Source organism: Neopelma chrysocephalum, unplaced genomic scaffold (assembly GCF_003984885.1).
Source record: "Neopelma chrysocephalum unplaced genomic scaffold, ASM398488v2 Primary Assembly neopelma1_59, whole genome shotgun sequence".
NCBI classification, from domain to species: domain Eukaryota; kingdom Metazoa; phylum Chordata; class Aves; order Passeriformes; family Pipridae; genus Neopelma; species Neopelma chrysocephalum.
This window is the reverse complement of record NW_020897714.1, coordinates 6,099,660-6,125,684: the sequence shown is the minus strand read 5'-3', so window position 1 is coordinate 6,125,684 and position 26,025 is coordinate 6,099,660. Positions and strand designations below refer to the sequence as shown.

Below are 26,025 nucleotides of genomic sequence, written 5' to 3'. Positions count from 1 at the left end.
AGAAGTGCAAGTTTCCACTATAAACTTAATAATATCCTGAGTCATGAGCAGTTTAATTTTCCCTACCTCCACCCCAATCCTGCTGTTGATCACACAAGAGACAACCATGTGGATCTACTTTTTAATGTTGGATAACAGTACTGTGTGATACCAAGTACAGGGGTAGAGATGTGATTTTTGGTACTGTTTGCCTCCAACTCATAAGCCCCAAGCACCCATGAACACGTAACATAATTTGGATTTCTGACCATTACTATAAAGCACGATATATAAATCTCACATAAACCTTATTTTGCTCTGGTAATATAGTCACAGTCTTGATTTTTTTAATCCCAAGTCAGAAATTTCCAGTTGTTCAGTTTAAATACCATCAATACTTCACAAACTAGAAGATTGTCACTTAGCAAAAAACTCTGCATCCATGTTTAATAATTTGATGTATACATATACCGATACCATACCATACCATGCAAATGTCTTGTAGGACTGGTCATATATGATGCAGAATGCTAATTTAATATTGTGCAGAGGGCATGTTTATTATTTTTTCCAGACTGTCTCGGTTATAAGAACTACGAATTATTCTGATTTAGGAGCAGCGTGGGAGTGAGCTAGGATGACACCTGTTCAGTACCACTCTTGCAGGAGCATTACTCCCCCACAAGGGATTTGCATTGTAATAGAAAAGCAGTATTTCCAGGGGTTTATTTACTACAGAAATAGTTGTATACTATAGAATTATTGACCAAAGCACTGAGCATAACAGACTGGAACCCACATCTCTGCTCATGCTTTCATGTGTCATAGCTATCAATCTTTTATGTTCACTTCCATTATTGCTACAACAGGTATGCTGCTATATACATATTCCAAAAAGTCTTACACATTGCGTGATTAGTCATATAAATCATGAAACACTAGCTTCACAATATTGTACCTATTACCTGTGTGATGTGTGTAATCTCAGGTACCCATGACAGACCAAAACACTGTCCTGGCAGTGCAAATTTCCTTAGATATACCTAGTGTGATTCAGTGACATTTAGCCAGCTGAAAAGTTTTTGAAAAATATTTTCTAATCGTTTGACAAAGTGCATGTTTGGCTGATGCCCTTCACCACTACTGGATGATTCATAGCCGCCTACCTCCGAGAAGCATTCACAGAAATTGCTGTTGCTTTTCTGTATCAAAGAGAAAGGGCTGAAACTGATTTCTCTGGAAAATGCAAACCAAATGCACACAATTTGAAAAAGTAGATGGCACTACCTACTCCTAAAATGATATAGTTATTTTAAACCTACGCTTATCCTAATGCAAAGCACTCCCTCTCCCAAATACATGGCCATCTTGCATACTCAGATCAATAGCAGCTCCAATGCTTCCAGCTCAACCAGCCAAGTCTTTAGTCAGGACTAAAGACTAAAGAATAAAAATCAGACTGATTTGCAGAATAAAAATCAACCTGAAAGCTAGAAAGCCATTCTGTGCTTTGGGGAGTGTGTGGATTGAACCCTTTAGGAAATCCACAGTTCAGCAGCCTGGACTGTAAGGTCTTCTCCACATCTCCTCTGGGAGGGAAGGGAGCGTGGCAAGAGCTGCAGGAAGAGCATGCTGTCCTTCTTGTTATTCACTTTCCTGCAGGCTTACAGAGCTCCTCTTATTGCCAGACAACAAGCACATTCATTGTATGACTGCAACATTTTCTGTCCACAGCATGTGAACAGACAGGCAGGGGACACCAGCTCTCTGGTTGTGTGGTGAGCATATTGCCAGTTCCGTGATAGGAGAAAGATTGGAGAATTTAAGCCCTGGTATGTTCCCATATAAGGTGAATAGTTCCTCATTGCTCCTCTAAATTATAGACTTCAAGCTTTTTGGGAGATCTGTGAACATGTGAAAGCTGCAATGCAGTTATTTTTCAGTTTCCTATCTATTTTTGCATTTCACTTTTTAAATTATCTTGTTACATAAAGTGAGCTTATCCCCACCCACTATTCAGCATCCTTAATTTCATATCTGTTCCCCCCCCACACACACTTACTACTAAATCTTCTCCCAACATAATTTTGTCTTTTTTTAAACTTTGAGTTATTTTATTTAGGGGGCCTTCAAATACATCATTAATCTCGTGACTGATCTCAGTTCTCGCTAAAGCTTTCCTATATTATTAATTTTACTCAGCTTAAATATTTTGTCTAATTTCAAAGAGTTAACAACTAACACCTCATACTGCTGTACAAAGTATTCTCTTCCATACATGCACATCAGTTGACTCCATGTTCCACATAACTAATAATACATATCTAAAAATATATGGATTTCAGATTAATCTGATATATTTCTGTAATAGAATCAATCCATTTGTCTTTAAATATCTTTGTATGTGGTTATGGCATTTGGGTACCTGCCGTGACTAAAATCTAACACTAAATTAATGATACCCATAGAGAATTGTCAGGCCCCAATTACTTGTATGCTGCTGTTGTCACTAAATTGAGTAAAAAGTCCGTGTTGCAATACAGAGAGTGGAGACAATGTATTGTAATGCAGATCCCAGTCGTGTGCATTAGCATAGCAGCCAAAAGTATGAAGGGTTTATAGTGTGCTAACTTAAAAGAACAGGCTGCATTCTCACGTAATACACAACTAATAATTACATTGAAAAGGCTGCAATTAAAGCACTGTCTGAAAGCTTTCCAGACCTATGGAATCGCAAAGAAGGAATGGTCAATGCCAAGTAAAAATAAAATTAAAAAGAATTTGATGAAAACCTTAATTAAAAGTGTGTCAGAACAAACACATCTCACTTTATGTCCTGAAGGCTATTAAATTTCAATATGACAAAGTGCCACTGGGTGTGAACGTCAGAGATTCAGTGCTGCTACAGACTCAGTGCTGGTTTCCCCAAAGCCCTTTTTGGACCTGTAAACTTCCTGTTTTGAATCTGATTGCAGGCAGCCTCTGGGATGTGGCAGCGAAGAGACTGGTATTACTGGTTCCCAGCCCCTGACATGCAGGAGCTGTGTGGGAGCTTCTGGGCAGCTGGTAAAGATAAACAGCAATACTATTCCAGCCTTTGGTCTTCTCTGCATTGAGATTCAACATGCACACGAGTGACCAACTGGAGCTGGCTAACCACTGAAATGGACCCTGGTTCTGCTCCTGTTTGGCAGGAGAGCAATATTAAATTGAACCAGCAGCAACCAGGACAAGTCCAAATTGTCTTGAGAAGAGTGGGTACTAACTCTCTCCTCTCAAAAGGAAAACAGAATAAATGCCTGAAAATTTCCCTAAAAATTTCCCCTACCAATAAGCATCTTACCTCATCCTACTCTCAGATGGGACATGCTTTTTCAGACCTATGTTTTGGCCACTGAGGAGGAAAACAGGGTTATCGTAGAACCTAAGTGCAAAATATATGCTGCAAAAATCTCAAGCACTGTTAGCCAGAAAGTACAAAAAAGCCCAATCCAACCAACCAAGATGTCAAAGAAAAGTAAAGCAGATAGGTTTTATTCAGTTGTTGTTTAAAATTAATAGACTAACACAATTGAAAATCACTGTCATTTCCATACCTTGGTATTTTTTTGCAAACACAGGGTGTATGTTGAAATTTTTTTGATAACAAAATGTTGAATAATTCATTTCCCTATTATAAAAATCTACCAGAACTGGAATCTCCAAACCAGTGGCAAAACCCACAGAGAAGAAACTCAAAAAGTCATTACAGCACTATATAATTACTTGATGATTTTACCACTGTGTGTGTCAGCAGGAGCAAGAAAGAGATTGCTCTTCACAGAGACAATTCTATCACAACAAGGCTTACAAAGATATTAATGTAAAAGTTTCTCATTGTCTGAAAATCCTTTGCCATGGCAACTTAAAATCAGCTGCTTCCAAGTGATTTTAGAGCTTAGCCATCCCTCCTAACCTTTGAGCTTCAGACCCGGTATTTCAACCACAACTAATAAATCTTCCAAAGAAGATTATCTCTACCAAGACCTGCATGATGAGCAGGTCCATTTACCCTACAGGGACAAGTAATCATTTTGGGTCTCATGTGTGGCAGAAATTGTTGTATCAGGAATCCTGTACTCAAATCACGCAAACTCTGCACGTGCATTCCCAGAATGGCTGGGGTGCTGAGATGTTTTTTGCATTACAATGAAGCTGTGTTACATCAAACTGTATTTTTGTGCTACTTTGCACTTGCTGACAGTATTGATCCTCTTATCATCTTCAAGGATATCTGATAAGAATTATCTGATTCAATAGGAGCTTAAGACAGTTTCAGCTACAGATGTACCAAAATTTGCTTTGAAATCCACGGACACTCCTCTGTTCAGCTGGTGAGACTGATTATGAAGATAAGCTGAAAAAAAACTGTTACAAATACAAACGGGAGAATTGTGTACCTCAATTTCTGTGAACATAAAAACCTGAATAGTACATTTTCAGCTGTGAGTTTTAAACTGTTGGCTAATGGTTTTCAGGCTTGCATCATACCACTAGCAGTGACTGTAAACAAGTTAACCCCCCTGAGAAAATACTTGACTCTACACATTGATAAGGAGTGCTTACCATCTCCTGTTCATCCTGATATTCCTGATTCATGCTCAGGTGACGGCATAGAAGAAAGAGTATTTAAAATTCTGCTATATGGCTTTTGTGAGAACATGTTTAAGGGCATGAGCATGATCAAACTGACTGGAGATCTTAATTAAGTACAGCCATGATATAAATAATATACTATAGTCTCAGGGAAGAAAGAAATCTGAGCACAGATGAAAGAAGGAGGGAAAAATAAGGAAATTCAAGACTTACTATCATTATTACTGCTACAGGAGCACTCAAGAAGTCCCCTTTAGTTGAACATTGGCTCTATATGATAAGGGGCAGTCCTGTCACACACTGGAGATGATATGAGTACAAAGAAAGGCACAAAGAAATACTCTCCAAGGTCAGACTTAGCCAAATACCTTTACATACGGCCAAAACCCAAGTTATTAGTAAATCTGGGAAGAGTCAACTTTAAGGCTCAAAGTACCATTTAGGTGCATACAGAACAACATTGGCACATCTTGGGTTCTGCAATGAGTAACTGTAAAAAGAGCTTACACATACACGTGAGAGGACATAGCCATCAGTGTTTTCTGGAGGAATATTTTTTTCTAAGTGTCCAACAACATACCACTGCATCTCCCACAGAATATGTTCACTTAGTCAGCCAATGTGTAAACATTTAGGGATATGGAAAAGTGCACACTTTAGATCCCTCTGGGATGCACTCTGGTTGGCTTAGCTCATCCTTAGCACAGAGACAAACTGAGCGGTTGCGACAGAGCTTTGCACAGAGCACAGCCTTTGCAACTTCGTTAAAAAAATGTAGCTGCCCCTGGAAACAGAGAAGGTGGTTCTGAGGACTAGGTTTTCATGAGCAGAACATGCACCAGGAAAGCAGGAACCCCAGTCCTGTTTCTATTCAATACGAGGTAATTTAATCCTCCACCTTCTCCAAGCATTTCCTGTCTTACCAGGGTATAGTCTTAGCTGGTGACTAGGAAATTAAACCCTCTTCTCAAATCTAGACACAAGGAAAGGAGAAGGCACCGGGACAAGGACACATGGTAGGAAATGTCTTGACTTTGCAAAGCACTGGATAGGACACTTAAGTGGATGAGGACAGATGAAGGTCTTTAGTCTATGAGATTTTAGTTCCCTGGGATCATGCAAGCATTTTATGTTAGAAAGTTATGAGTCAAAGCCCACCTACAATATATACACTAAAGTGGGAAGCAGAAAATAAGATTCAGAGCAGAAGCTCAGAAGTTAAATTAGTCAAATTCCCAAGCCACCATATCCCCACTGCCTCATGCAACTGCATTTGCAGAGCCATTTGGAATACTAACATTTAGAGACTCCCTGAAAAATGCTAGAGGTACCTCTCAGACAAATACAGTTGAATTTTTTTCTTTTGGTTTTGTTATGTTGCCTTAGAAAGTAAAGTGTACCTATCAGTCTAAGCTCTCCTTAAAACATTTTTATCATATGGTTCATTGTCATCCTGGAGTCAGCTCCTGGACAAAAGAGCTCAAGGGAATGCACATTTTTCTTCTGAGTGCTCCCTTTCAAATTTGGCTATTCAGGTCACCTGATAGATGCCTAAATTCACATGCCCTCTGTCATCTTCCTATTGACCACATATCTAAGAGACCAGGTAAGCATTAGCTTAAGACCTAAACTATCTATTAAGCTTACAGTATTAGAAAATATTTTTTGAATTTAAGTCCTCTAATTCACTGAAAAAAACATTAACAGCTTCTCTGTGCTGTCAGAGCTGTGTAAAAGACTTTTGATATAACTGAGACAACAACCTTCTGCTTTTCACTTTAGCAAGGCTTGGTTCTGAATTGCTGATTCAGTGAAAATTTGGTCTCTCTGACTGATAGAACCAGGAAAAGTTGATAAAAGTACAGTTTAAAATGTATTGAAAAGCCTCAGTATGGATGGGATTTTCAGCATCTTAAGCATCTTTCAGAGAACTACTGAAAATCCCATCTGACTTCTAATTCTGTTTCTCAAGACAGATAAACAACTTCTAAAATGCTAGCCAAATTTCTACACTCCTGGTTGTAAAAATCACAGTCAAATTCACTATTTTACTTGGTAATTTTCTTCCACAGTTAAGTGCAAAAATGTTTCTATATGGTTATTCATTCTATTAAAAATCATCTCCCTAATAAGAATGCCACTTTTTGGGTTTGCGAGAGGACAAATAAAGATGTACCAATGGTCTGTTTATGCTTGGAAGAGAAAAAAATCCAGAGCTCCTGTCACCCACTGGAGTTTAAATTCATGAATTGTCCTTATTTGAAATAAAAATGATAGCAAAGTTCCTGCTCATTTTAGTAAGGCTTGTCCTACCCTTCATTGCCTTTATCATTACATTATCTATTGAGCTTCATGGCTATAACAGAACTGGAGGTCTGATGTCAGCATATGCTGTCAAATCTGTTTATGTAAAGTTTGAAAATATGCAGTTAAACCAATTTTAATGCTTCAGCTTACCAGGACTTTGGAGCTGAAAAGGCAAGATGTACGTGGATTTAGTGTGGTTACTGAAAATCTAGTGCTATTCTACAGTGGTTTGTGTTCTATGTGACATTGTCAAAACTGTGATATGACTGTGTTAGCTTGCCCAGTCTTCAGTAATGCATAGATGGCAACTCTCTGCATCTTTTATGACCCAAAATTTTTGCCTTTCTGGCAGCTTGCATGCAATTTCTCTCAAAAACTTTTCACTGTAGTTATTCAGGGTTTTTCCCATCTTGCCAAGTATCTTTATCACCCTAACCTGATTAAGACATTAAGTGATATAATGTTTTTTATATGCCTTATTTCTTCCATTCTGATTAGTTTGTGAGACACTAATTGCTGCATTTTTTCTCTTTACAATGGCTTTCAGATCATTTAGGAATATGTGCTATTCAGACTAGTTTATTACTCCCATATAAAATTCACATAGAAGTTGTTGACAAGAAATAAAACCCTCAGACAGTGATAGTTGTTGTTTCCTAGGGGCAAAAAGGTGGCATTCATTTAGGCACAAGCAGACCAAACACCTAGCAGTAGACAAAGCCTTTACTAATTCTGTGGCCATGTAGATGCTTAAACAAAACAGCATTAGAACATCCAAAATCTGAGTTCTATCACTCTTTACATAATAAAACAGACACTTCACCTAACAGAAATCAGTTGGACAATCTGAAAATAAACCTTATTGGTATGTTGTGAAATGGCAAAATCTGTGCATTACAGCTGTTTTTCAGTTCTCCAGATATGTGTGCAATCTGAGAGACAAGGAGGAAAATAAACAGTCAGTGTATGTGGAAAGATAAAACTGGCAGATGGAGAAGCTGGCTTTTATGCTTCTGAGAATAAATAAAAATCAACAGAGAAAAACAAAGGTAAAAATAAAAAACTGAGCATGAACATTTTGCATCTGACCAGAACACCATCTTTCAATGAAACAACACTGGAATTAATACAGAACAGTATCGTACCATATGGATGCTTGGATCTTTGCCAGAAAAATTGCACCATCTGTCCCTTTACCAAAAAATGGACTGAAATGCTATGAGTTTCAGCAATGTCATCATTCTTTTCAATATGCCAGACATGATCTTGACTAGCAAAATACACTTGTCAGCCCAGTAAGACCAGCAATGGTCCCAAAACAGTGCCTGTAACCAAGACTGACCCAAAGAGACTGTAATTAATTACCATATCACACTTCAGAAACCCAGGTCAGTAACATAAAATTTGATCACTATTAATGAGGAATTGTCATGTATCGTATTCAGAAGCAACTTAGAGCTCTTCTCTTTAGTTACAATATAACTTTATTAATATTTTAGACAAGAAGTCCAAGCTCCTCCACCTTCATCATCAAGCTGAGCACAAGAATGCTATTTTGTCTATAGATGGCAGTGCTATCAATTGCTTCACTCCGTTATCAAACACAACATAAACAGCTATAAACCACATATAGAACATGCACTTATACAATGCATTTATCTCGTTTAGTATGCCTGATTGCTATAAGTCAAATGAACAAAAAAAGTCACAACATTCCCACAGGGTTCTTCACTTTTGAAGCCTATTTCATGGAAATTTAACGCAATTTCAGGAATATAATTGAACTAACAGTCTGTTGTCTCAGACAGGATGTCCCTGGCTTCATACTATGCAGGCTGGACAGATGCCAAAGCAGATTTGATTGTAACTCAAAGTATTGGTGAAAAATGACTGGGCTGTTCTGAAAGCAAGATGCATGTGCTGGATGGGTCAGGCACTAACTGGTTGATGCCCATCTTCTCTTCCATTTAACCTATCAGGATTCAAATATGCTGGAATTGTAAACAAAAAGAAAATACAGCAAACAGCAAGTAAACAAGAAAAGCCAAAGTGCTTATCCTCCGAATGCTCTGCATAAAGCAAACCGGTATAAAAAGGCACAGCAACAGAATGCTTGGGGAACCATGCTCTTTGCTGAAGAAAGATGCCAGCAGCCAACAGAGGCAAAACTTCATTTCTAAAATCAGGATATAGCTTAGGTAATTCAGATTCAGGAGAGGAAGTAATGGAATGATTTGGATTATTGGAATTATTGGAGTAGCTATCTAGATTAAAAAAAAATTAATTTCCTTTATCCAGAGATCAGAAAGAAAGAAAAAACCAGCACGTAGCAAGAAAATGAGAATAGATTTAAATACGAATCATCAAAGCATGTTTGTCACGCTTTTTTTTTTGTTTGAGTTCCCAAGGAAACACAGTGTAGGTTACTCTTCTGTCTTCTTTGTGTGCAAGTACCAGCCTGGTGACTGACTAGCCCCTTTCCATGCCTTTTTAGTATATTGGCCAGGATCAGAGGCATCTTAAGGACATTAAATTCCTAAAAGTTTTGTGAAAGTAGGCAGCCAGATGGAATACAGGAAGACTACTAGAGTATCCCTATATAAGCTGAAAGCTCCAACATGGTCTCAACTCTCATTACACATCAGAAAATACATTTGTGAAAGAGATACTATGGATGTTCAAACTGTGGAAAAAAGCTTCAATTGAAGCATGTATTTTATTAGATATAAGAATACCCAGTCACACTCCAAAATTTAAAGGAAATCATGCCTTATAATCCACTGTTCACAAAACTGTATTTTAAATTACCAAAGGACTACTGTTGGCCTTGGGCTTTTGCCAGCTCTTAATGCAATAGAACATTTAATCAGTGCAAAACCTACCTCAAGGCTGAAAAGTGATCAAGTCACATCCTCTGCTACCTCATGGAACCTGAAGATGAAGACCATAATACCTAGACTCCATAGCAATTGGTATTTTATAATATTACTGATATATTAGTTACACAAAGGAAAGTGTGCACTGGTGTATGTGAAAGACATGATTGTACAAATAATTTAATTTATAAGCAAATGATTGTCTGTGCTTTGTTGTGGATTCTCTTACACTACTCTATATTGTTGTGAGAAGAACTCAAACCTTGATCAAAGACATCAAAGCAATCAATGTTCATATTAGACAAAAGCAACATCTATCTCATACTTGAGCCTATTTCTTGACTAATTCATGTCAAAGAACTCAATCAGTAGGAATCATTCACTTGCTTTCCCACAGGGACTACCAGACACAAAAACTGAGCAGAGCAGCAGATGTAAAGATTATTTTTGTCAAGTGCTAGTTTCCTGACCAGAATCCAGACAGTAACTTCCTGAAGTAGATGTTCCTTAGCAATGGGGTGCTACATATAGTCTCCAGAAATGACTGAGCCAGTCCCTGACTTCCATCCTCCAGGAACCAGTTTGGTCCAATACTCTTTAAGCTTCTTAGCCCCAGTGAAAGTGACTTTGAATAATAACAGCAGAAATCTGCCCCAGAAACACCTTTGCTCACACAGCTTTCCAGATCCAGATCCCAAATACTTTATTTCTAAAGTAACATGCACTTTTTTTAAATTAAACATTTCCCCCCTTCTACTTTTTATCCATGAGGGAGCAGCCTGAATTAACTTAGCTTCCAACCAGCTGAAACAATTTGCAGCAGAAGACTTGCTTATGCTGTCATATCCTTACATAAGCATTTCTTCACATCCTACACAGTCAGGATTCCTGAACTTAAAAAACCCGTTATGTTGCATGCTCTCATAATCACTACTTTTAGCACCCCTCAGATGTTGACAAGCATGTGATGGTTTGCTGATGGGAATCAACCGATACAGCTGAGTATTTCAACTCAGCTTCCTGGAACTTACTGCAGGAATGTATTCCCTCACAACAGTGTTGTGATGAGACTGGCCCTGGAGCCAGTTGTACTGCAAAGATTTCTGGAGAGGCTCAAAGAGAATTTAAGATGCTTTTTTCTCATTAGGGTTCAATCAGGACATTATCATATTCTCTCCATTGGAAAGGTGGATTTAACCTGCAGACCCGTATATATAAATTGTTCTGTGATACCATTGGGAATCTGAAGAAAAAGAGATCCTAAGAATTGGCCTTGATAGCTCAGATTAAACAGAACCTGTTACTTCTCTGACCTGAAACAGTTCCTACAAAGATGCTGCTGAGCTGCAGAGATTATATTTGGATCCTGAAACCCTCATGTGACACTACTTACAGGACAGGAATTAAAATTTGTATTTGCCTACTATTAGATAATGCATAGCTTTTATTAGATCATGCATAGCTCTATAATGTATATCTCTATCATTATTTGATTTTTGACAAACTGAAATCTGACAGAGATTATATTGTGACATAGTTCACAAAACCAGATCTTAGAAATCCTCCTTTCTGCCTTCAAAAAAAGAGGTAGAAAACAATGGAGCTTTGCAGTGGGTGAGATTCTTTATGACAGATTTCTTTTTAGGCCTGTTTGGTTAGAAAATCTCTAAATGTTACCCATTTCACATTGGTCAATTGCGTTACATAACATTTGATCTTTGCAGTCAAATGAAGAAGTTTATGTCTGTCATTGCCCAGACTAGACAGATTCTATGTGATCTGAGCTTTATTAGTGGCTTTCCCTAACTAGAGTTTTACTGTTCAGTAATTATTTCATTAATATCTAATGTGATGGGATGCAGCAAGAAGCCCCTGCACAGAAATTACTTTGATTTAAATATAGTAAAAAATGTTGCTATTTGTAACTCGAAGACAGCTCAGCAGAAATGAAAAGAATTCATGTGGGGAATGAGCAATAGCATATTCATCAAGAAGACAGAAAAAAGATAGCTTAATAAACACAAGAGGACTACAGTTACCGCACTAACAATTATAAAACATCAGGAATTGTTCCCTCCATACTACCAGTTTTACTATTGTCTTATGTTGGTGATAGATGTATCAGTTGAGAGAAACACAGCTGGCTCCATCTTATCAACAAGACTGGTATAATGGAGGAAAAAAACACACAGTTTTTACTTTAAAACCAATCATATTGTTAAAGGAATGAAAAAAAAATACCAGATTAATCTTTAGCTTTCTAAAACAACTGTTTAGCACTTTAGCTATCTTAAAGAAATTAGATATCTAAATAAAGGTGTTCCTTGTGTAGATCCTTCCCTCATACCCATACTTATCTTCCCCTTCAACACATCTGAAAGTTTTACAGAAGTGACACAAACACGTTAGTGATTATAAAGAAGACCCTTATTAAGGCAGGACTGTGTTGACTTTCACAGCTAATAAATAGAAGCAAAAAACGATAGCCAGGAAGGAAACACAGATAATTCTCACATGAATTTCTTGACAGGGGAAAAGTGGCATTTCTGGGCTTTGCTTTTCTACCCTGTTGGCAGCTAATCTCCAATTAATCAATCTTGCCTCCTGTCCCATTACTGACTCAAATAGAACAAGATGGGACTAAGGCAGAGTGGCCTGTGCTGAAGGGGAAAGAACAGGGCTCAAATGCTGGCTTTTCTGTCTCATCGATAGCATCATGGAAGTAAAGTAAAAGTGAGGGATAAAGTATTTGGAAAGAGAATCCCACTGAGATTCATATCACTATACTGGGACAGACAAAAGTCACAATGAGAAAAACTCAATGTTGGCATCTCACAACTGAATGTTGGAATCTCAGTCAGCAACAAGATTATATTTCTCTTCTGTTACCTCAAGGAGGGTAATGGGGAACTGCATCAACAGAAGAGAGGGCAGGACTTGAGTTTCACCTTTAGTTAGAATGGTTTTGGAAAATTAACTTTGGAATTGACAAGGGGAAAACTTCTTTTTCATTTTTACTGAATAGCATCTTGCAGCTGCCAATGGAAAGCTTCACTTACAAAATGTGTGGACAGATTTGAACAACTGTCACCCATAAAGAATGTATGTAAAGTAATGATACCAAGAAAGAACTAGAAACAACTGTTTTCTTATCTGTCTCCTTACGCTGAAGTATGTGCTTTCTTTTTTGTCACAGACATTTTCAGCACAGTGTACTAGAGGAAATGTGCAATTCCCTTCTTAGCATACAACCCTTGCTCCTTTTAGGAATAATTCAGGATCAAGGGTCTAATTTCTGAAATGTTTCTTTCCACTGAGATGTGAACACAAAGGAGTTACACATTTGGAAACAGAGTCAGAAGGTCTATAACACACAAAGATCTAGCCAAAACTAATTATCTTTCTACCCAGATGAGATTAAACAAACAAAGGTGCATGTGGGATTTAAAGTAATGTAAAAACTTGATTTTAAAATTGTTTCTATTTCTTCAGACAGTCCCACAAATTTCATCAAACCTCAACTGCACTAACAGTGTAATAAAATGATCATCATGCTGTCTTAAAAACTGATTTTACAGTTGTGAAAAGGAAATAGCCTCATTTATACTTTCCTTACTTTCTGTGCACATTTAAGCACTTATCTAAACTGTATTTATAGAGATGAAAAAAGTACATTTTCTTTTTGAATCCACTTTTTTTTTTTCTTCAAGGCCATTAAAAAAATGATATAGGCTGCAATTTTCAGAGAGTAAAAATAAATTAAACTTACTTGTTAGAGAACTGACTAATTTCCCTAAGGACTCCAGACTATCTACAGTATTTCTACATCCATTTTACAGCCACTCACATTGCTATGGAATTCTTGAGGAACTTGAAAACCTAAAGCATTAATTACTTATAAGAAAATGAGATGGTTAACACATACATTTTCACATTTGCTTTGGGACTGCATGATCTAATAAAAACTTACTATAATTTAATCAGGGAGAAATATACATAAAAACACATGCAAAATTCATTATTTAGATGTGGCTCTTCAAATAAAAGAATAAGAATTCTTTCTGCTCTTTGTTTTGGGGAAGGAAAGGTGGGCGGATATCAATAGAAATGACAGAAAATGGTGACTTGGTGGGCAGAGTCCAACCAGCTGGGTGCTGACCACCTGGACCTTCGGTCAGTGTCTACAATTAAGGAGATGTACACATGAAATAACCTTTCCTTTCTCAAATCAAGAAGCTGTTCATATAGCTCTTGAGCCAAGGTACTTTTTCAGCACAGTGATTGTCCTAAGGTTTCTCAGAGCAATGCCTACAGGTTTTTTACAAATTAACTGGCAATCAGCAGGCATGGTCTCTTTTTCCTCATTTTAAGCACAGGAGAACAAAACCAGCAATTTGACTCTCTTTCCTTGTACGAATCATCAAATTTGATGGTTCATCTAATACAAAATATTGTTGTGTGCAATAGCCTGCAGCATATGATTCAGTGGAAACTGTGTATTCACTACAAAATGGACAATTACCTGACAATTTGCTCATAAGTCTTTCCAAAATGCCCTGGAATATGAGAGTCTATGTATCCTTTAACATGGCTTCTATGATGAATACACTGTAGTCTGGAATATATTCCCTAATACCTTATTTATCTATTGAAAGAGGACCATTTCAGACGACCCCCCACTTACTGCCCAGTCTTAAGGAAATTTCACCAACAGGGATGTTCTTTCAGGCAGGAGAGAAAGATTTTTAAGTGATGGAGATTTAGTGACTGATGTCCTCACCACTGTAGGAGCCCACAGTGAATTTACTGGAATGGTGTGAGACCACTTTGCAAGCATTAGAGAGATGTATTACTGCAGCCACCTACTGTTGGAAGTTCTGCCAGCACAGAAGTAAAGAGACTGAGATATTACATGATGTAGAAATCCTCAAAGTAAGTAGAGATTTTAAAATATTTGTTGATACTGATCTCTGTTGGATTCCTTAGGATCAGGCTAATTGCAAATGCAGCTATTGTGGTGGTGGTGTTTGTTTGGTTTTTTTTTTACTTTTGTCTTTTAATATGGCTGTTTTCTTTTCCCTTAATACTCACTGAGTTATGCTTACAATATGGCTTACAGCAAGACCATGGCATTAACGGTGTATTTCTCTTCCCGTAATATTGCATTTGTGTTAGCCAGCTTTTAAGTTTTCTTATGTTTTAATGAAGTTATTAAAGTGAATGCTCTGACTGCATAATTCATGAGCATTCACTCTGTCTTCAAAGAGCTGGTCTCTAAACAATTTTTATTTTTTCAATTCTTTTCTAAGACATCCAACCAAGCCTTTTGAATTTGAATGCAATATTTAAAATTGTAGAAAACTAGCTGTATTTCTGCTAGAGTACCATTTGGTTCCCAGAGATGGTTCTGACTTACAGTATTTGCTTGGCAGATACAAAGAGGTGCTGTGTGTTTTCTATTTATAACTCATAAATATTGAGATTAGCTTTCACACATAATGGGCCTGATTATGGCTGCTTTCTCTCCACAACTATATCTGCAGCTTTCTGTAAAAGGAAAAGCACATGGATCCAATGACAATCCTCTTCTTGCAGTTCTTCCTAAGCATTAATTTGAAATAAATAGTACAATTTAGGGTCTGCTGTAATATCTGTTACCTGGCAACAGTTCCTAAGGCAATACCTTAGCCCATGCCAGCTAGGGCATCTCCTCCCCATTGAAACTCTAGGTCTGATTGGGAGGAGTGATGAGAGGCAGCAGTGGGGAGGAGATAAGAGGAAGGTATATTGCTTGCTTCTATACAAATACAAAGAGAACAAAACCACATTAGCTTTCAAATATTTTTAGAAGAATAAACCATACTGAAATTAATCCTGAAAAGATGATGTGTTAAGGCTTACACTTATTGTCAGCTACTAAAAGATGACTTCTTGATACAAACCAGTCTTTCACCAGAAATACACAGAGCCACTGAAGTTCTTAAAAAAAACAAACCAAAACCAAAAAAGGCACTTAAGCTGAATGGCCTGAGTGGCTAAACACCCATAATAACAGTCTGTTCAAGAGCCAGCCTCAGCCTCTTCTGAAGGTTCAGAGGGAAAATGCTTTTCAATTTATTCAGGTAGTTTATTTCAAAGATTGGTTTAATCAAAGCAGGGAAAGTTGATGGAAGTTGAAATGAAAGTTTTTCTTTTATGTTAGGAACAAAACTGAATGGCTATGGCTAAATACACGGAAACCTATAGAACTGCCTGCACAAATGTATACATATATATTTGGAATTTTCCTTTGTAATAAAAAGAAGTACCATATTTATCACATAGGTCACATTTAGGTAACAGTGAGATGCGCTGAGGGTTGAACAACCAATTTTTCTTTGAAAAATAAGTTAATACAAAACAGGATTAAAATGAATTTAGATAGAAGTTTTATATTCATTTAAATCTGTATCTGAAATCAGTATCACTTTGATTTAAATTAATATCTCATAGAGGAGCTGCAGATAAATTGTGCTGTCTTTCTGGAGCAGAAGGGATTGTAAACCTGAATAAAGTACATAACAACAGACAACCTTTGCAAACTGAATGGTATTGGTAAGCTGCATTGTGCCCTCATTGATGAATTAGTTGGATTATGTCTCCATGGCCTGTTTGGAGAGATTAAACTGCAAACTGGTTTTGAAATATTCCAATTCTGCAAATGAAATAAATGAAATAAAAAACAAAATAAAACTAAGAGAGTAACTTAGGAGTCTCAGCTCCCTGTAAGACCTAAACTTCTAAGTCTTGTAGACATTTTGGGTGAACAATGCTTATAAAGCCACCCAAGATCACCACATTCAGATAAATAAAAATAATCTCTTTATAGCTTAAATTCCTACCTATCACCTGCCAGATGTCAGATTCATTAAAAATGCATTCAAATATAATTCAAATAATTAAAATGCCATTTTAGAATGTGCAAAATTACTTCCCAGAGGCCCTTGCTCACCAGAAGTAATAATTTTCACTTGTCATGGTGACTTGATGAGCTCAGGCTAAATAGTTCCAGTGTTTGAGCCAAGGTTTGCTTTAGTCACAGCCTGATGTTGCAATTAAGTTTAAGACCTGGGAGTATTTTGTTCAGATGAGTGGTGTGGTTTTGTTACAAGAAGTGTAATGAATTTGATGATCAGTTTGTTGTCTTTTATTGTCTGTTTCCACAGCAATTTATGCTTGGCTTTTGACTGCTAATAAAAATTATGGAAAAGTTAGAAATGATGGTGATAAAAGTTTTTATAGAGGTGTCTTCCCTCCCCCCCCTCCCCCCCGGCTCCAGTAACCATTAAATATCGTATAGATGCTGACTAGGAAGAAACCCTGTAGAAATGCTAGGAAAGGTAGTGCTCAAGCTACTTTGATCTTTCTCTTGCTCTGGATAACGTAATGCTTTTGTAATGGGGCTCTCTATCTGTACAACATAAATATACATGTTAAAAAAATCAAGCATGTATTTAAGCCCGATTGACCACAATTACAGAAATAATAAATTTCTAAATAGAGGTTCAGACGACTATGGAGCCTCAGTGACTGGTTCTTTCTGTTGGGACTAAAGATAACATAAACACTAAAACCTCCCACATCATCGAGGTGCAAAGGCATAGCAGATATTTACTAGCAACAGTAATACTCAAGATGCAGAGAGAAGCAGCCAGAAGGAAACCACAAAGTTGTCCACCACTGTGCTGTGAATGCTTGGCAGCACTATGTCAGACCTCCTGCAGGAGCCTGGGCCTTGCTCCTTCTCTCTGTGAGGCAGGGAAACTCCCCAGAGAGGCATAAAGGCTGGGAGCAAGAGAAAGCAGAGCCCTTACCTGCCTTCGGCTTTTCCAGCATCTTCTCAAAAGTAGGACAAAATAATAAAAACACATATTCCAAACTCAAAAAGATATTTTTTGCCTATTTTTGACAAACTTCTAAGATTTTTTCCCCCATCTCTGTCAACTACATGATTTCCACCTCTTGCTAATGGCTTTCCCTTGGTGACAGTAAGTGCTGTGGAATATATAGGTAACATTCAGTTTGAGATCACATTTGATTGTTACCATTTTCCCACCTCCACCGCCATGCAAAACTTTCAGTTTTGCAAAATGAAAAGCCATTTTATTATCTAGAGAAAATAACAAAACTAGTGGGAAAGTATTTGCTAATTGAGATGAAATCCTGTCACCTTCATTACTACTTAGAGAGTAGGTGTTATTTAGTGTGAATAATGGCAACAGAATCTCAGCTTGATTTCCAAAGTTGTTTCTGCATAATTTATTCAAAAGATAAATTCCCTAATGAAATATACTGGATCTACTTTAAACCAACATCATTTCATCTATAATTACTGCCTCAAGAATACTGTACTAACTGCCATTTATCACTGTCAGTGACTTCTGAATTCCTGCTACAACCATGGTATCCCATTGGGTTTGTTTGTCTCCAAGAGAACACAATGTTTCTAGTTTGGCATGGCCCTAAAAAGGAGAACAAAACCTGTCACTCCCCAGAAATATATTTAAATGTGCTCTCTGTGCATTCAGTAGAATGCATATAATGCATTGTATTGGAAATAACTATGAGGAAATGAATGAGGCTGAACCACATAGACAAGAGTAAGCCCCATTCATTTCCTCATAGTTATTTTCAATACAATGCATTATATTTTTTATCTGAAGTTTGTAGAAACTCTTCAGTTCATTAGTGCTTCCCCAGCCCTTCTCTTTTGTTTCTTGAAAGCTGAGTACCCATTATCCATCACATTTCTTGCAAAGTTTGGAAAAGAATATAGATGCTCTGGCTCTCAGAGCTATACTTCAGTCAAAACCCCCCAAATTTTTTCATTATGAGAATCTAATCTTTCGTTAGGAAACCATTAGGAAGTAAATGTGCTTAAGAACATTAATTTGCAATTTGTTCAGAATGAGTGTTAAGGAAACTATTAGTGGTGAGTCCTAATCCAGTGTCTGTTTTGGACAAGAGTTAGACTTTACTGAGGTAATGACTACAACAGCATTTGGATGTCTTTTACTTTACATCTGTTGCTCTGCAGTGGATGAATTTAGAAGCAAATAACACAAGAAGATAACTGGTTACTGATAAAACACTTTGTTTTCCCTCACTTTGTGAAGGTCCTCCAGTTATGGTTCATAAAAAATGGTAAATAAAACCTTCAGGCTTGCTTTTAGTAAGTTCCCATTTCTCCGTTTATTTTGCATATAACTCTTATCTTGGTCTAAGATTATAAGAAAAATAAAAGTAAACCACTTTTTTTCTTGTCACTCGCTAAATCAAAATCAGCAATTACATCATCTGTGTACTAGCGGCAGCAGTAAAAATTTTCAGTTCTAGAACTGCACTGGAAATAGCATCATTCTCAATGGTGGGCAGAAGCTGTTTCTTCTAAACAGAGGGTATACAAAGTAAGATTTTCTGGGAAAGACCTCACCTTATAAAGCATTTTGTTATTTAATTTGGTCTCAGTTAATCGGCAATTTAGACAGTAATTTATGTCCAAATTCTAGATGTACCAGAGAATAGAAACCTGCACGGGGGTCCACCAGGTCCCTGGGACACAGTCCTCATGCCACCTGCGCTGACTGCACCCTGTTCCTTACAGATAGCAAACATCATGTCACTCACGGTGTGTACAGCCTTACCACACGGAAAGAATATGAGGACTATTTGTAGGTACTGAGCGTGTTGGATATATCAGCCTCACTGACTACCCCACGTGCAAGACTGTCATTTTGATTTCTGATGTGCATGCAAATACAGTGCACTCCTAACTCAGAGCATGGAAACAATTGCAACGGAGCCCTTCAAATGTAGAAACAATTTTCCTAGCACCTAAAACAGCAGTCAGCATGGTAACCTGTGGCGACTTCCTTCATTATGCATTATCAGTAACATTGCAGGGAAATGCTCACATTTTGTGAGATTAAACAGACAATAGGAATTGTAGTCAGATTTTTTTCTCTTGCCTGAATAGTCCGTATTTATCTCCAGGTAACAGGAGAGAAGAAAAGTACAGAGAGCTTGCACTGTCATCTGATCATTTAACTTTCAGACCTTGTCTTGGAATGGAATGCAATGTATTCTGGTATTCTTTTTCTTTTTAAGCTAGAATGAGTTCTGATATACTCAACCATGCCCTAACTTTCAAGGAAACACAAACCACATTTTTCAGACAGGGAAAAAGAGTCCTTACCTTCTTAACCAATAGATCTCCAACAGAAAATGAGTTCATTTTCTGCCTTTACAAGCCTGCAAAATCTACAAGCGGATTTTCACACACATACCTGATAGTCCACCGACATCCATCTTCTTCAGGTTCTTTGCCTCCAGAATGACAACAGTCAGTTTGCCAGCAGTAGGCACATAACGGAGGGAGAAGCAGATATCACCCAGCTTTTCTTGCTGTGAAAGCAAACAAGACATGATGTAATATTTTATTCATTTTTTGTACCTTTTAAAAATGCAATTTTGAAAGCCCCATAGAAAACTAACAGGATTACATTTCCAACTCATACTGGTAAAGAAAACAATCAAATGAACAATATTGAGATGTCTACCACAGATTGTCCAGATTAAATCCTCGATAACCTCAAGTCTGTTGTAGCAACTATTCTGGATGGAAACAAAGGACAAGATAGGTGCTGGCTGCAAAGTGAGTAATACTGTTCAGCATTTCACCTCTAACAATCATGGTTCCACAAATACTGTTGTTCTTTAAACCAAGTCAGGATTGTTTTGCTTTCCCCAGGTTGTTTTTCAGTGGAAATCAATTAACACAACTACTAGGCTGTTTCCCATGAAACAGTAACATGGGTCTCTCATCCCACTTGGTCAAAAAAGCAAAAAGTATAAAAAACCACAAAGCACAAAATATTCAGTATAAAAAAAGACTTGTCTCCTATCTGTTATAAAAGAAAAAAAGGCAGATATAGACCACAAAAGGACACAGTACATCCCTCCTTTCATAAGGAATGGTTGGAAGGATTTGGTTTTGCCTTGTAGCCTGTCCTCTGGGGTCCTGCCAAATCCAGCCTTTTGCTATTTTATGTATTTTCATTGCTTAGTACCTTCCTAGCAGTCCTGGCAAAGAGAGAAGGGATAAAGTATATTCAGAATTACAGGAACTTTGTTTCAAAAGGAGGAATAAGATATATGAACTTGCAGATACGAGAAAGGGGGGGGGGTGGAGAGGAGGAGAATACTGCTTAGAAATTATCAATACCATGATCCAAGATGCTTTCCTCCTTCCCTTCAAGCCCAACTGTATCTCTACGGGGCTAACAAGGCTGCTTTTGAGACAAGAAGGATTAGATTACACTGAACAGTCCAATAAAGAATTTCAGACAGCAATGTTTCTCTTTCAAAGGCAGTAGTTCTTATGGCATGTCTACTTCCACAGTTTATTCTGACAGTGGAGTATAAAATACATTTCTATGACCATATGTCTTTGGTTCCAGTGTTTTCTTAGAATAAATTTGAAGGTTGTTTGTTGAAATTTCAGGGGGTATATTAAAGCTTTTCGTTAAGACACCAGGTAATTTTTTGCAGGAATTATGCACCATTTCCCTGTACGACAAATGCAAGAATAATATGGCTATTTACCTGGTTCAAAGAGCCAAGGGGAAAGAGGCAAAGTCAGCACCTTACCTAAAGAGCTGGAGGGACACTACGGAGAGCAAATGGCTCACAATGGATGTAGTGGGTATTTCCCAGGGAATAGACAGTCCATGTGCAAAGGACTTTACCTAAAAAGTGACAGACCCTAAACTGATTATTACAAGTTGGGACTGAAACCCAGGGATTGCAATAGATAGTTCCCTGTCAGACATCAGCTCAGTGATCACCAGGGGTGAGGAAACATACAGAAAAAACACAGTTATGTGTAGTTAAAAAATGCTCAGACAGGACATAACAAAATGGCTCATGATGTTAAACATGTCTATTGTATAAAAACGCTGTCAGAATGGATGTGTGCCAGTATTTTGAAAACTTACAGTGCCCTACCCACCTCAAAAAGGATACGGTAGAATTGGGAAAGATTACAAAAAAACCGTGTAGGAATGATCAAAGATATGACACAGTTTCTGCAAAAGGAATAGGTAAGTAGATTAGGACTCTTTAGGTTGTAAAGTGGGTAGCTGGGGAGCACTATCAAGCCCAGAAGGGCTAGAATGACATTATTGCCTTGCTCAAAAGAACTGATACAAATATCATAAAAATTACATTTTTAGCTCATATCTAGAATAACCTAAGATGTCTTTCACAACGTGGACTGCACTGCTATGGAATAATTTAGTATTCCTCCCTGACTTCATATACTGTTATAAATCCCAGCACAGATTCAGATTATGAAAATGCAGACTTCAGCCATGCAATCTGCATAGCTCATGCCTGGCTTGAACTGAGCCTGCAGTGGTATGGTGACAGCAAAACACTCTCCTGTTCACCTGACATTTGGTGAAGTTGATCTATCACTTGCAGGTTGCTCAGAATGGAAGAAATCAATTGTTTATTGATTTGTGTTATCACGATCACAGCTCACCAGCTGCCTGGTGTTTTCTGTGGTCGCTGCTTTATTACATGGTAGACTTGGTTTAAATTCACCTGGTTGATTCATGGGGCTCTGAGTAAGACTGAAACATGGTATATATGAAAGCTTATTTTAGTCACCCCATCTTGTAAGCCTTTGTACTCTCATATCACCCAATATTCAAGGGTTCTGTCCTTACCTGTAGATTCTCTAGGTAGAGCTTTAGTCGTAGCAGCACGGGAACTTGTATTCCCCTTCAAATCGATACCATGCTTCTAATTGTTTCTTTGAGTGGATATTTTAAAATTTTTCTTTTTAGTTTTTGTTTGTTTGTTAGATTGTGTTTAGTAGCATAAAATGATGTTAGGATTATTTTTTCTGATGTGAGGGCTTCAGCAGAGGCTGGAGAAGGTATTGCCACGGAGACCATCACCTCTCACCAGCCTTTCTCCATCTGTAATCATGTTATGCTTCTCTGCAAATAATGCAATTGTCTACACAGAAGAGTAATTTTAAGAGAGAGTTTAATGCCTTTTTAGTATCTTCTAATGGAATTTTAGCTGCAGGAAGCGCAGAGAAAAAGCCAGCCTCATGTAAACAGCCAGTTTTCCATAGATCACCAGCAAACCATGGGAAATGGCAGCAGATGATAGCCTCATTCCAGTGAATAATCTGAAGACAAAGCACAGGCACCTAATTAAGTGCCTCCAGAATCAATTCTAGTACCTTTCTTGTTAGTATTAAAATCTGTATTAACTGCAGTTCTCAATACTTCTTTTACTTGTAACCTTTTCTCTTTGTATGACTGCCACACTTTTTTTTTTTTTTTTTTTAATTTAAAAAGTATTTGTCAGGCGAAATACTGCAAGTGGCAGCATTGCAATGAAGCAACAAACAGCAAGCACTAGAGGTGTGGTTTGCAGGAGATAATTACAAACCCCTGCAGGGCTACACGCTACAGATGAGTGCTGCTGGTATGGTGATTATCCCATGGAGGTGCCTTATTGTTATTATTAATTTCTTTCAGCCCTATATATAAATAATTTATGTTAGTAAATTACTTTGATCTCTGATGGAAACTGTAAGTTAATGTTAGAAACTTCCAACTGGGAGGCTCATAGACATTAACCTATTCATGTATAATGCCTAAACACCAATCAAAAGATTCTCTCCAGCTAAGCACTTCATAACTTCATTACATTTAAAGAGGATCCAATGGAGCAGAACATAAATGACACAGACAGTGCTGTTAACACTTCTTCAGCTTAGGATAGGCTATTTGAAGTCCTGTTGAGAACCTGGACTTTTTAGAGATGATTCTTAAGTGGCTCCTATCTGTTCAATGTTTCTTCTATTTGTCAGTAGTCATTTTTGCCTTGACAGTATACTCTCCTAATGAGCTACAGAGAAAAATGCTATTATGTAGATTACTCTCGTTTGTACTGCAGAATGTCTAACAGAGATATCTATCTTATTAATATAAACATTCTCCAGATTTTTGTGGAAGATATTATGAGAAAGTTGATGCTTGCAGCTCTCTTGGTAAAACAATACCAAAAAACCAAGAAACAGCACCATATGCTTCTATGACTCCAAAACAATCAGTATAGGAAGGACACAAACAGAGTGAAGGGGGTTTCCAACTTTAGTACCCAGTTTTCATTGTGAATATTTGCATAAGCCTGAGAGAAACACAATATGATGTGGTTTATGGACAAAGACTCAAAATAATACCATCTTACCCTAATAAATATTTACAATGGAAGCTCATAATGTTCACTGTATGGTTTTCACAGCAACTAAAATGCTTTAAAACCTTGTAAAGAAAACAGGGACAGCATAAAGGTGGGTTATAAGTTAAATTCAGGAAGCCCACGTAAACTGTAATGACAGAATCTCTAATCCCAATTCCCACACTGACGGGCTTCAGACAGTTTTGAGGCCATCCCATTCTGTCTACACAGGGAGATCTCAAATCCCATAAATTCCTTTTCTTGGCATGTAAGGTATGAACACACTAAGCCTCAAAAAGGGCCAAAATAATACTAATTACAGAATCACATGGATGCAGTAATTGTGACATAAAATTGTGACATAGACTGGTCACAACTTCAATTAAGCCACGATAGCAAGTGGGCAGAATTAGAAACTCATACACATAGCTGGGATCTACAATTAGGAAAGTATTACTCCCCCATACCCCATAGAATAATTAGGGGACACACTGGGAAAAGGAAATACTGATTTGTTGGGCTCCCTTTATTTTTTTCTTTAAAACTGACATTTTATTTCTACCACAGCTGTTCAACAGTACCAGCTTCAAAGGCATAGCATTTTTGATAAATGCATGGTTAAAGAAGAAAGTAGAAAATTTTAAACTTGCAATAGGTATAATCAGTAAAGAAAGAATCTTTTTCTTCTATGCTGGCAAATCAGGGCACAGATGAGCCCACAATATGAAGATGATTCTGCCACAATTAGGCAAAGGAGTGGGAAGGGACCAAGAGGCTCTTAAAACTCAGTTTGCAGAAGCAGGCTAGAAATAGCAAGGAAAGATAAGGAAGAACTGGAAAGAGAAAGAAAAGCTGAAGCTAACGTGTCAGCCCATTATTACAGCACTTTTGGAGACTATCACATGAATATGTATACAGACCAAGTATCACTGTACCCCAAAGTCTTGGCACTACTTTTGGGATAAAGTACTGACACCAAATAGGAGAGGCAGAGCCCTCCTGACCTTTTCAGTCAAAAGGCTGATTGCAGAAGAAGCTATTAGAAGTTATTTAGAAGTCCAGTCAATATAAACTTAAGGCCTTTAACAACTAAACCATTAATCTGACAATCTTTTGCTGTCTAAAATGAATATAGAAGCCATGTTGGCAATAAATAGGTGCTAAAAGCTTCTGGAGAGAAGGCAGAACCTTCTTTCTGATTGTACCTACTGCACTTTTGAAGAAAATATTTTAAAACCATATGAAAATGTGAACAATCAGGTGCCCTACTGCATGGTTCCTTATTCAAGGATCAGTCTTTATTTCACGAATAACCCATTTGTCTTACAAAACAGAAGTACAGAATGCCTGTGATCAAAAGTCTCTCCTGTTTGCTTTTACTTTTTCTTTCAGTAGTGTCTTCATAATGATACCCTCTTCAAATATACAAAATTGGCCATAAAAGGAAGCTCCTGATAATGTAAACTGTTTGGTTACAAGCCATGTAACAAGTAAATTAAGCAGCAAAGTGAAATAGGTTACAGCAGGAGACCTCGGAAGAAACAGAGGGTTCTTGAGGCACGGTCTAGAGAGCTCATTTTGGATCCTGTAAAAAAGGAACTAGCAGGGAAAACAACTAAAGAAGAGATGTAAAGGAGACTGATACTAGGGGAACAGAGAACAGAAATAGAAGCAAAAGTCCATGATGCAAGTTTTAAAGGGAGAAGTTCTAGGGCAGACAGGGAATAATCTTTCAAATGAATTTCTTAAAGTTATTGGGCGGTGATATCTGTAGAGATACAGTCATGCTTTAAAGTAGGAGTGAGGAAAAGCCCAAAAAAATGGTTTAATTGCATATTTCTCTTGACAGATTTCCCTACTACAGTCCTACTCTCTGACTCTTTTGTGATACAACTTCTGTATGCTAGCACTACTGTTTACCCTT

The 26,025-nt window shown here is 37.5% G+C and overlaps 1 protein-coding gene across 3 annotated transcripts in view; it reads right to left on the bottom strand.

The window, feature by feature from the left end:
* SYT1 (synaptotagmin 1) overlaps positions 1–26,025 on the bottom strand; it is a 364,604-nt gene that overhangs the window by 35,245 nt on the left and 303,334 nt on the right. For all 3 annotated transcript variants that reach the window (XM_027679772.1, XM_027679770.1, XM_027679771.1), the window contains one exon: positions 20,123–20,240. In XM_027679772.1, coding sequence (XP_027535573.1) covers positions 20,123–20,240 — 118 coding nt within the window. The remainder of the gene's footprint in view (positions 1–20,122; positions 20,241–26,025) is intronic.